The sequence below is a fragment of the Cannabis sativa genome, chromosome 1 (assembly GCF_029168945.1).
Source record: "Cannabis sativa cultivar Pink pepper isolate KNU-18-1 chromosome 1, ASM2916894v1, whole genome shotgun sequence".
Classification (NCBI taxonomy): Eukaryota; Viridiplantae; Streptophyta; class Magnoliopsida; order Rosales; family Cannabaceae; genus Cannabis; species Cannabis sativa.
Genome location: NC_083601.1, coordinates 20,931,105 through 20,944,743, shown reverse-complemented (window position 1 = coordinate 20,944,743; position 13,639 = coordinate 20,931,105). Strand labels below are relative to the sequence as shown.

Here is a 13,639-nt window from a genome sequence, read left to right as displayed (position 1 = left end):
CGGTCAAGTCCCCTGATGCGCGCGCGCGGACAGTACGCAATGCATACTGTCCGTACAGCTCGCAATTTTTTTCGTTTTTCTTCGATTTTTCATGCTATTTCATGGAATTAACTTCCGATTTTTTGTGTAGTTTTGTATTTTGATTTTTACTTTTCAATTTTCAAATCTAATATCAGAAATAAATTAATTTGAATGTTTTAAATTTAATTTTAGATATTAGTGCAATTTGAATTTGAAAACAAGTAAAAATCTATCTTTTTGCTTGATTTTATATCTTATTTTTAAATTTGATTATTTTATCTTACTTTTAAATTTAAAGGTCAGATATTAAATATTTTTTAAATTATTTGACCTTATTTAAATTTAAAATAAGATTACTATAATCATGTAATTTTAAATAGAAGTAAGATATTTTGCTAACTTTTAAATTTTGTTATTTTTTTTATTTAAATTAAATTATAAAATCTGAAAAATATTTATTTTTCTTATGTTATTTTTAATTTATAAAATAACTTTAAAAATTTAAAAGGTGGTTAGCAATTATTTTTGAAATGATATTTAGGTTAGTTGAAACCTATTTTTTCAAAAATTGTAGGTTTAATTTTAATTTTTTTTTATTATTTTATTTAAATACCGAATTTTTTTTAATTATTTAAATATTTTTTTTCGAAAATAATTATTTAAAATTAAATAAATCCTACATCCAACTATCCAATTCATCTTGTTGCAGGAGTATGTGTTTTAGCTTGTATGTAAGTTTTATAAAACATATTATTGCTTGATCTAAATTGCCATGGTTAACTTGTTGACAGATCCAATGATCTGATTTTAACCCATGGTTCAATTGTCAATAGGTCAAGTAAATAATTTGTAACAGGTAAATTTTACAATCTTCTTTCATCTGTGTATGACCTAGCAACATGATAGGATCCATCCAAATGTGTGCCTGTGTGAGCCTATATGTTTAATTTTGTTATAGATGCATATAGGTTGTTGTTGCTAAATAAAATATCATAGTTTTTGATAGATTTTATTTAGGCCCATTTAGTTTTTGGGCCTATTCAATTAATAACAGTTGTTCATTTTAAGGTTAAATTCCTCTCTTTTGGGCCTTGTGTGAGAGTTGGGGGCCATAGAAGTGGGTACGACATACTGAACCCAGCTCCCCCTCACATGAACTACCCCAATTGTGAAGGCCCATTTGCCTGATTTGGATAACTGTACTAGGTTAATTAAATTAGTTTAACCTAATAAAATTAATTAGCAACATAATTAATTTCATTTATTTTGGAATTAATTTAAGAAAAACATAGTTTAATGAATTATATTCTAAGCTAAACTATATGTATTTTCTTGTATTTAATTAAATATCGAATTATAACCAACTAGATTCTTTCTGAAGTTTAATTTAAATTTTTCATACTCTTATTTAAGTTGAAAATTAGTTATCTTTAACTAATCAACTTAACTCTGAATATCTTTTAAATTTCAAATTTCAAAATTAAGTTGAGGAATTTTAGGAATTGGTTATTAAGATTCTTTAGATAATTTTTAAGTTGATATTTTTTTCAAATATTAACTTAAAATGGAATATTTTCAAATTAAGTGGTTACAACTTAATTTTATATTTAATTAAATCTAATTTGAAAGATATTTAAGTTGATTTTTTAGATCCTTCTAAACAACTTAAACAAGATATTTTCAAATTTGTTCCATTATTTTTGAATTTATTTTTCGAATTTAAATAATAATTGAAATTTAATTAAAGTTGATTTTTTATTTAAACCAACTTTAATTTGTAATTTTTCATTATTAAAATATGGAACAGATGATTAAATATAATACATATATTTTTTTTAATAATGAGCTTTAATCAAAAAGATATTCGATCTCCATTGTTGGTCTTACAATAGTTAAATTTTTTCAATATAACCTCGAGACGCTAGACTTCGTCCCCCTTATGGATGGTTATTCGTTGAAAACTTTTAACACCGTAAGATCTCATTTGATAAGTGTTTTGTGAGTTTTCGTCTCTATTAGACTCTCCCCTACGGTGACTACTTAGAGATAAACTCATAAAACATGAAACAATGGTGGAAGCTCATAAAGTGAGAATAACCTTGACTCTCGCCTACCGGGACAACGTTGGATTCTCATTTTGATCGAATAAAAGGTTGCTAAAATGGTTTTATTTTAGATGAGCTGACTACTCTATTCAAATAATGTTATCTTTGACTCTCGCCTACCGGGACACTGTATTTCATTATGTTGGAAACCTTGGAAAATAAACTATGTTAGATTTAGTATTTTTATAACATAAGTGATTATTCGTTATTTTCTGAACTTGTGTATGAATTTGAACCAAAACCTTACTTCTGTTTTATTGATGTATTGTGCCAATAACCGTCATCCCAATCCACTCCTAGTTAATATCTTAGCAAATGAACTTGAAGATATGAATAAAACTCCTGGTCAGAGTAATACTTCAAATGTGCTCATGATGAACATGAAATTCCAGAAAGCAGGTAAGCTGAGAATTGTTCACTCTGAAGAGCAAATAGTTCATAACTCCATAAATCCTACTATTTCAAGCTTAGTTGAGAAGATAAGAGAAAGTGATTCCACTTCCTCAAGTTATACTTCACAACAAAATGAACCAGCAAGAACAACAATTCACAAACGAATAAGCAGTGATGCTTTAGTCTTCGAATCATGTGTTTTAGAGAATGATAAATCCATTTGGATTCTTGATTCTGGGTCTACAAACCATGTAAGTTGTTCATTGCAATTGCTTGAGAAATGGAATTATTTGAAATCCGGAGAGTTGAAACTTAAGGTTGGTAATGGCGAAATGGCTTCGGTTAGAGCTAGAGGAAAAGCCAAACTCAAGTTTCAAAACAAAATTTTGGAATTAGACAATGTCTTATACATTCCAAATTTCAGTAGAAACTTGGTTTCTGTTTCATGCTTACAATTGCAACAATACAAATTAGATTTTTCGAGTTCTGGTTCTACCATTTCTCGAAATGACATTCATATTTGTGTTGCATCCATGGAACATGGGCTTTATGTTCTTAGACCAGAAACACCATTTGCCCTACATAACGAACTTTTTAAAGTAGTTAAACCTAGAAACCACAAAAAACAAAAGATCAATGATGATAATGAAACATATCTATGGCATTTACGTTTAGGTCACATATGCTATGACAGACTAAATAGGCTAACCAAAGACGGTCCATTGAAAAATGTCGTCTTAGGTGAATTACCTGTTTGCGAGTCTTGCCTAGAAGGAAAGATGACCAAACGTTCTTTCTCTGCAAAGGGAGAGCGTGCCAAACAACCCCTAGGGTTAGTGCATTCAGATGTTTGCGGACCTTTGAATATAAAGCCCGAGGTGGTTATGAGTACTTTGTCACTTTCATTGACGATTACTCTAGATATGGACATATTTACCTTATGCATAAGAAATCTGAAACATTTGAAAAGTTTCAGGAATTTCAAGCATTGGCTAAAAACCAATTGGGTAAAACATTAAAGATCTTGCGAACTGATAGGGGTGGAGAATATATGGATATGCAGTTCAAAGATCATTTAATTGAACTTGGAATTGAATCTCAATTAACCGCCCCTAGCACTCCACAGCAAAATGGAGTTGCAGAAAGAAGAAATCGCACTCTTTTGGAAATGGTTAGGTCTATGCTGAGTTATTCAACTCTGTCTACGTCCTTCTGGGGATATGCTATACAGATGGCAAATGACATTTTAAATGTTGTTCCATCTAAAGCAGTCCCTAAGACACCCGTCGAACTATGGAACACCTAGTTTACGCCACTATAGAATTTGGGGGTGCCCTGCTCATGTCTTGAGAAAGAAAGAAGGCAAACTTGAATCACGAACTGAAGTTTTCATGTTTGTCGGAAATTCTAAAGAGACTAGGGGTGGACTATTTTATAGTCGCAAGGATGATAAAGTGTTTGTTTCCACAAACGCCACTTTCCTTGAAGATGACTATATTAAGAATTTCAAACCACAAAGTAAAGTAGTGTTGGAGGAAATGCTTTCAGATATAAGTCCTTCCAATGTTTCGTCCTCTTCCACTCGAGAAGAGGACAATCCCACTCCCTCAGTCAAACCAACTGAGAAAACTACTGCTAAAGTTCCTGTTCAGAAGATCACCGCTCCTCGTCGTAGTGGGAGGGTTTCAACAAAACCAGCTCGTTATGGCTTGGATGGTGAAATCAATATGGTCGTTGGTGACGGTATTGAAGACGACTTATTAACCTATAAACAGGCAATGGCTAGTCCTTAACGGAAACGATGGTCAGCCGGCATGGATTCAGAAATGGATTCCATGAAAAAGAACAAAGTCTGGGGAATATGTAGACGCACCTGATGACTATCATCCGATAGGATGTAAGTGGGTTTACAAGAAGAAAAGAGGCGCTGGAGGCGAAGTCGAAACTTTTAAAGCTAGACTTGTAGCCAAGGGTTATACCCAAAGAGAAGGTGTGGACTATGAGGAAACTTTTAGTCCTGTTGCCATGCTCAAATCCATCCGAATGCTTCTCTCCATAGCTGCTGCTTTTGATTATGAAATCTGACAAATGGATGTCAAGACTGCCTTCCTTAATGGGGTACTTGAAGAAACCATCTATATGGAGCAACCAGAAGGCTATGTTCTTCCAGGGCAGGAAAAGAAAGTTTGCAAATTAAATTAGTCTATCTATGGACTTAAGCAAGCTTCTCGCTCATGGAACAAAAGGTTTGATGAAATCATCAAGACCTACGGCTTTCTTTAGAATGAAGATGAACCTTGTGTTTACCAACTCAAGGAAGACCAAGTAGTAGTATTCCTGGTCCTTTATGTTGACGACATTTTGATTATTGGAAACAATATCAAGAAAATGACTAACATCAAGGAATGGCTTAACACTCAATTCGATATGAAAGATTTGGGTGAGGCAGCCTATGTTCTTGGTATTCAGATTATTAGAATCCGGAAGAACAGATCTCTTGCTCTCTCTCAAACAACCTATATTGACAAAGTTTTAGAGAGATTCTCCATGAACAACACCAATGGGGCAAATATGCCTTCTAGATATGGTATTCGTCTATCTAAGGAACAGTCTCTTACTGATCCTCAAGAGATAGAGGACATGGCGAAAATTCCTTATGCTTCTGCAGTTGGAAGTCTAATGTATGCAATGTTATGCACTAGACTTGACATCTGCTATGCAGTTGGAATCGTGAGCAGGTATCAGTCTAATCCAGGACAGGAACATTGGAATGCAGTTAAGTATATTCTGAAATACTTAAAGAGTATAAGAAATCTTGTATTAGTCTATAAGGGTGGTGCTTTAAGTCCCATAGGCTATACTGATTCAGATTTCCAGGCATGTCTTGAAGACTGGAAATCTACATCTGGGATGGTGTTTACTCTTGGGGGTGGAGCAGTGGTTTGGAGAAGTGCAAAACAAACCGCGATATCAGACTCGACGATGGAAGCAGAATACATAGCTGCAGCAGAAGCTACTAAAGAGCTTGTCTGGCTAAGAAATTTCTTCACCAGTATCGGTGTCGTGCCTGGAATGGAAAAGCCTCTGGTCCTACTTTGTGATAATAATGGAGCAATAGCCAATAGTAAGGAACCTCAAAGTCACAAGAGAAGCAAACACATAGAAAGGAAGTATCACATCATCAGAGAATATGTGGCAAGAGGGGATGTACTGGTTGAGAAAGTGGACACAGAAGACAACTAAGATGATCCATTCACCAAAGTCTTGGCCGTAACTGCATTTAAAAAGCACCGTCAGAATTTAGGATTAATTGATATGTACTGATTAGTTTTATATTAGTGCAAGTGGGAGTTTGTTGGGTTTTATGCCCTAAATAAAATTCCATTTCAATGTAATCCATTTTATTCAACATCAATAAAGAAACGGAAGTATTTTTTATTCATTTGTGTATGTTTTGGTTCATCTTATCAATTGCTTGTCTATTTGATTTATATATTCATCTGAAACCCTTTTCACATACTCGATCCTGTTTATTGTGTTGTCAACACATTGGAAAGTAAACATGACTATGTGAATAAAGATTCCTAGATTTATCAGACACAGGGTTTTACTGATATGATAATCTACAACAGAGTTTACTTGCATTTGGCATAATGCTATGTTCTTTCTAGAGCATTGGTTAAAGTAAAGCTCAGGTTGGGTGCATGGAGTATGCATCGGAAGGGACCGATATTGAACTTTGACATGGATTTATCAAACTTACCGTAATATCTATTCAAGTCAATATCGCCTAGTTGATCCTAGATCAAATGATCTAAATCCTGATATGATTAGGCTCAATCTCAAGAGTGTTATTCGTGTTCTTTGATTTGTTAGTTAAGCCTACTTTTGGGTCAGGGTGATACGTACATTTTGGGAACACGGTAGTGCAATTGAGTGGGAGCGCTAACATAAATATGGAATCTATAGCTTCTATCTGGCGAATAGAGAGTAAAGGATGATTTCCTTCGAGCTTGACCAAACGAAAATAAATGGTGGAGTACTCATTTCACATAGCTGAAATATCATTTATACGGGGTTAAGTGTTTTAAGGATAAAATATATTGTAGGGTGTCACGGTAATCTATTCCCTTTACAGTGTAGATCATTCATATAGAGGATCATTTATCAAATTAGGATTATAATAATGGATAACTAATGACGTGTCTATATGGTGGAACATATAAAGCGTTCTATATACTGAGAGTGCAATTCTAAGTTCTGTGCGTTGATTCAACGAAGAATTAATAAGTCAGTGAATTTAGGTTATAAATTCTTGATATGCTTATTGGAAGCTCGGTTATATAGACCCATGGCCCCCCCACTAGTTGAGACAATATTACTTGTAAGACTCATTTAATTGGTTTTGATAATCAATTATAATTCTCAAATTAGACTATGTCTATTTGTGAATTTTTCACTAAGTAAGGGCGAAATTGTAAAGAAAGAGTTGTTAGGGCATATTTGTTAATTAAGATACTTTGTATGGTTCAATTAATAAATATGATAAATGAAAATATTATTTAATAATTATTTATAGTTATTAAATAGTTAAAATTGGCATTTAAATGGTTGAATTTGAAAATTGGCGTTTTTGAGAAAATGAGATGCAGAAATGATAAAACTGCAAAATTGCAAAAAGTGAGGCCCAAATCCATATAGCCATGGCCGGCCACTTTTATAGGCTTTATCATCTGATATTTTCATTATTTTAATGCCAAATAATTCAAACCCAACCCTATGTGGAATGCTATAAATAGATAGTGAAGGCTTCAGGAAATTTACACACTTAACTTTCACATCTTGTTTTCTTCAGAGAAAAACCTCTTACTGATAGAGTAGTGCCCACACACAGCAAGTGATACCTCAATCATAGTGAGGAAGATCGTGAAGAAAGACATTCAACAAGAAGGAGATTCAGCACTAAAGAAAGGAGAGAAAGAGATCCAAGTTCAGATCTTGATAATACTCTGCGACAGAAAGGATACAAGGGTTAGAGATCTGAACGGAAGGAGACATTTTATTCCGCTGCACCCAATGTAAGGTTTCTCATACTTTATATGTGTTTATTTTATAATTGTTTTATGAGTTCATATTTAGGGTGTTAATCAACATACTTGTGAGTAGATCTAAGATCCTGGTAAAATAATTTCCAACAAGGTGTACACGGTGCAACCTCAGGATTTGAGATCCTTAAAAAATAGACCTAGTATGCAAATTAAACAATGCTCTCTATGGCCTTAAACAAGCCCCTAGAGCTTGGTTTGAGAAGCTTCAAAACTGTATGTTGTCTCTTGGTTTCACTTCATCTAAATCTGGTCACTCACTGTTTATTCAACATATTTCCAATGTTACACTTATATTAGTCTATGTTGATGATAGATTGATCACAGGAAGTGGTCACACTACAATGGAAGCTATTATCACAACTCTAAATAGACAGTTTGCTCTGAAAGATCTAGGCTCTCTCAGATGCTTCCTTGGTATTGAAGTGACACAAACTGATGCAGCCATGTATGCTAAAGATCTACTTGTAAAGGCCCAAATGAGTAATGCCAAGCCTACACCCACTCTAATGACAAGTAATATTCGTTTATTAACTTACTAGGGAGAACCATTGGAAGATGTTCAACTGTATAGGTCAGTTGTTGGAGCCTTGCAATATCTGACCATCACAAGGCCTGAACTTTCCTTCAGTGTAAATAAAGTTTTCCAATTTATGCAAAAACCTTTGTCTACACATTGGTCATCTGTTAAACAAATACTTCGCTACATCAGTGGTACAACAAAGTATGGGCTGCATCTGTAAAAACTAGCCACTCTTGATCTTATAGCCTACTGTGATGCAGATTGGGCATCGGATTCAGATGATAGAAGGTCAACTACAGGTTTTGCTATCTTTCTTGGCTTGAATTTAAATGCTTGAAAATGTAAAAAGTAATAGACCATTTCTCGATCAAGCATTGAAGTTGAATATAGGAGTGCTATCAGTGTTACAGCTGAACTGACTTGGTTGCAATATCTGTTCTCTGAACTTCAAATACAACTCTCTCAACCTCGTACTATATGGTGTGATAATCTAAGTACCATAATGCTCACTCAGAATCATGTGCTTCACCAAAGAACAAAACACATAAAGCTCGTCCTGTACTTCAGAGAAAAGGTGCTTAATAAAACTATTCATATTAAACACCTCTCTTCCTATGAACAATTAGCATATGGATTAACTAAATCTATATATATATATCAAGTCAAAGATTTGCTGAATTTAGGCACAAACTCAAAATTGAAGATCGTTCAATTATGAGTTTGAGGGGAGGTGTTGAAAACTATTAATATAGTTAGAGGGTTGTTAGAGTTAGTTAAGCACGTGTCTATTAGCTCGTGTTAGTTTGTTATGGATTATGTTATTAAATCTCTTATAATGAGCTAGTATATAAGCTGTAACACACATCATTATTAATTAATGAGACTCTTTTTTCAATAATCTATGTCTTTCTTTCTTCTTCTTCCTTTCTCTCTCTATTCTACTTGGTTGTTTTTCATCCATAGGTAGGAACTTCAACACGTTGTGCATGTTTATGTTGTTTTCTTGTTTTTTATATTAGTTTTCCTTTCTTAAGTTGTAATTTTGGTGTTTTTTTTAATGAATTAAGTATGTTTCATTACTCTAAATCTTTTTGTACAAACTAATAGTATTTTCCAAATGACAAAAATCTAAATATCTATATAACTTTACAAGGTATTAAATCTTTTTTTGGTGTAATTTTGGTGTTTATCACCTTGTTTATTGTGACATTGGCTTTAGGCCATTTTTGTAGGTATTTCCCCTCTCCTAGAGTATTGTCGTAGAGTGTCGTTGTTTGGTCATCTCTTTATGAGATTTGTGCGGATTTTTCTTTGCCAAACCTTTTAAGAACTTATTTTTTCCATGTTGAATGATATTCATCTCTATATTAAAAAAAAATACCTTAATATCAACTATAATTTGGGGGTTATATAAATTATTAAAGAAGATAATATAGTTGAAACCCAGTAGATAAAAAGAAAAAGAAAAACTACTTTGAATTTTTATTGTATAGCTTGGGCCAAAGAGATAGACAACCCTAGAAAATGGGGAATTGGAGACGTCCACACAATTTTATGGCTAATCTTCAAAAAGAAGATATCTCTCGAGCATATAATATAAGACGAAGTTCACCTTAGACTACTGCTAATTTTGAGCTGTCTTTTGTGTCTTGTTGTGACCTCAAATCTACCTTCCCGGCCCATGTGATCATCATGGTCCACAAAATATATCCTCTTTAACATTTTTGTACGCTCCCTTTTTCTCTATGTATTTAGTGAAACTTCTTTTTTCCTTTAGTATAATTGAATTTTTTGTGTTAATCCTGGCCATTTGGCTACTATCTACAGACTTATATATTGATGGTTCTAATCATACCATGATTTTGTATACCTAAATTAAATTAACTATACTCGCGAAACAGTAAGAAAAAAATCAGTATTATATATTAGAGTTCATAGGAAGTTGAATATTTCTTTAAAATATATGCAGAGGTAACAATACTCAATTAAGTATATATAATTTGGAATGGTTGCCCTAGCTAGCTAGGTTCAGTTTTTACTTTGAAAAAGTATACCTTACAAAAATATCTAAAGTAATTAAGGTTATTATAAGGTTAAAGAAACTTTTCTGTTATAAAATAGACAACACCTAAAAGTTGGGATGGATCGAGCGTTTCAAAATTCATATTGAGACCAAGAAAGAGTGTTATTGTTCCTTGCAAGAAAAAAAAGAAAAAAAGAGTGTTATTGTTGGTATATGAGAAAACGATATCCCATTACTCACATGCATGGCAAACAAATATCTATGTAGCATTCTTATGAATCTTATCTCATCATCTCAATATGGTTTTAAATATAAATTTAACGTTCAAAATATATTGCCACACATGTGACTCTCTCCATGCATGAGCATATATATTCCAAATACTAATCACACAACGGTAATAAATATTATCTAGATATTTTATATCACCCCACCTATATATAACACTACCAAATTCCCTATCAAAATCACTCTCAAAAAAAATAAAAGAACAATAGTAGTGAAAATGAATACTACTAACAGTGTTCTCGTCTTCTTCACACTTTCTCTCCTTTTCTCCTCTTCTTTGGGAGCCGTTCAAGATTTTTGCGTAGGAGACCTCAAAGGTCCCCAAAGCCCTGCAGGATACTCCTGCAAGACCAAGGTTACGGTAGACGATTTCGTCTACCATGGCCTGGGTGTCAAGGGAAACACCACCAACATCATCAAGGCCGCGGTAACTCCCGCCTTCGACGCCCAATTCCCGGGTGTAAATGGCCTTGGAATCTCCATGGCACGTGCTGACTTGGCCCCTGGCGGTGTTATCCCGTTCCACACGCACCCCGGTGGCTCGGAGATCCTAATTGTGCTAGAAGGAACGCTTTGTGCCGGTTTCGTGTCAAGCTCGGCGAACCAAGTGTTTTTCAAGACACTTAACAAAGGTGATGTAATGGTTTTCCCACAAGGGCTTCTTCATTTCCAACTCAATTCAGGAAAAGGTGAAGCATTGTTCATTGTTGGGTTCAATAGTCCAAACCCGGGTCTTCAAATCACTGATTTTGCTTTGTTCAAGAACGATCTTCCCACCGAGTTGGTGGCAGCCACTACTTTCTTAGACGTTGCTCAGATTAAAAAGCTAAAGGGTGTTCTTGGTGGAACTGGCTAATTAATAAGCTAGAGAGAGCTACAGCTACCATTTTTAGTTTTATTATTATGTTTATTAATGTGTACTCGTAATATTGTCTAGCTACGTTGTTTGTTGGTTTATATATATGTTTTGGTTTGAGAAGGACCTGTAAGTGTTGAGTACTTCTTTCTCCTATTCTTCATATCGTGTTTGGTGCTTCTTAATTAATATTCAAGTTGTACCTTTTTCTCACTCTATTTTTACAAGATAAGTGTTTCTAGTTGGTACGTACGTACGTATGGCATTTCGTTGTGATTGTATGTTATTTGTTGCATGTGTACGTTTGGCTCTAATATTTCTAGTCATTTTTGGATAGGGATTGATTGGATTAAATTGAAATATATAACAGGAAAAATTTATAGAATGAATGTGTTTATTTTCTTGGCCATGAATAAGCTAGAAAAAAAAAAAAAAAAAAAAAGGAAATTAAGGGGTTGAATGTGAAGTAATTAGACCTTACTCCCTTCAGCTTCTCTATCAATTCTTTAAAATACATCACTAAAATTATAGCTTCTCTATTTTAACATCAGACCTTTATATTACACAATACACCACTTTCTCTATTTATTTTTCTCTATATCATTCAAAATTAAATCTTACACTTCCACCTTGTTAGAACACATAAAGAAATAGACGATTTTGTTTGGTTTAAATTGTTAACGAGAATTCTAAAACTGCAACCAATAAAATCAGAGAAATATAATTAAGGGGTCTAGATTTAGAATCATAATTGTTTCATTCTCGAATAATTTGGTCCAAATTAATTGAAGTTTAGGACCATATAAATTACGAATTATAATATTATATAAACAATTCTATTTTATATTACAATATTTTTAATTTTAATATAAAATTTGTAGTTTGATAATTCACTATAATAACTTTTTTTCTCTTTTATTTCTTCTCCTCTTTGGAGATCATAAGTTTTTTAATATGGACCCTAGTATCAAACATATATATAAAAGTAATAGATTTAAATTTCTTTGTAAGAAGCTAGACTATATTTAATTTAGAACACATAAAAGTGTATTTGACGACATTACGTGTAAGTAATTTTATGTCCCATTTTTCTTTCCTTGTTAATATATTATTATTGTTATTCTTTTTGTGAGGTAAAACTTTTGATTTAATTTTGATGAGCATGTCAATATAGTATTAACATATTTTTAAAAGAGTATTGCTAATTAATGGACACACATTTAGATATACTATATAATTTATATTTTTTTTTTTTTTGAAACATATATAATTTATATTCTTACTATTTTACTTCATTTTTTTTTTGGTAGAACTAGTTTTGTATAAATATATATATTTGAATACTAATATCCTAACCATTTTTGAGTATCACACTACTACATCTGTCTACTACCTTTAGCTTAGTCGGGTGACAACAACGTGTCATTTGTATGTCTCCTCCTTCATGTACACAAAATTGAATCTATTTTAAAGGGTTATGTTTGGCAAGAAAGAAGAAATATTTGAAGGGTGATAAAAAGGCCATAGATGACGATGGATAGAATGAATTATCACTTTCCATAATATTGTTTGGTGTGGAAAGAGAGGGAAGGGATAATGATTGATTTCAAATTTAAATGTAAAAAAAATAAATTATCTAATATCATATATACTGTGCATATATTATTTTTATTAAATGATATATGAGCTATTCTTTTTCTCTTAATGAACAAATACGGAATAATGACGGGAATATTACCTGAATTATATATTTTGATACATTTGACTTTATAAATTGAATTTTTGAGGATAATACCCTCTAATCTCAATTATGTTTTGGTTTTTACTATTTTATTAGATTTTCTCAATTAAGTAGCTCAGTAAATTATCTATGTATATATAATTGTACACATTATATTTTGATTGTTCCACTTAATTTTAACTACTTAAATATAATAAAAATTATTTTAAAAATTTAAAAATCACTTAAAAAATTACAAAAAAAATGTTTTTTTTTTTCTATTTATTTTCTTCTTTCTCTGGAACCATCGAGATCCTCCCTTCTCTTTCTGTGGTTCGTTCAATTGAATTTTATGCCCTAAATAAAACTAAAATTCAAATTATATTTTGACTTTATCAATCACTTGGTTAATGTCACGACCCGAGTCAAGGCCGTATTAGATATGTAATATTCATAGCATGAGTGGTTAAATGTCACACTTTTATCCTTGTAGGAAAATAACGTTTGTAAATAATCTTTTAATTTATATTACAAAATACATATTTAAAATAGCAATTTGCCACAAAACCCCCTTATGTTTTAATTTTTATACACTTAACCCCTTT

At 32.5% G+C, this 13,639-nt stretch overlaps 1 protein-coding gene across 1 annotated transcript; it reads left to right on the top strand.

Annotated features, from left to right (window-relative positions):
* Window positions 1-10,508: 10,508 nt before the first annotated feature.
* Window positions 10,509-11,527, top strand: LOC115704500 (germin-like protein). Its single transcript, XM_030631704.2, has one exon. It carries the CDS (start codon window positions 10,676-10,678, stop codon window positions 11,312-11,314), a length of 639 nt encoding a protein of 212 aa, XP_030487564.1. The 5' UTR covers window positions 10,509-10,675; the 3' UTR covers window positions 11,315-11,527.
* Window positions 11,528-13,639: the final 2,112 nt, after the last annotated feature.

Coding starts and splice junctions, on each gene's coding strand:
- LOC115704500 (XM_030631704.2), top strand. CDS start 10,676: ATGAATACTACTAACAGTGTTCTCGTCTTCTTCACACTTTCTCTCCTT.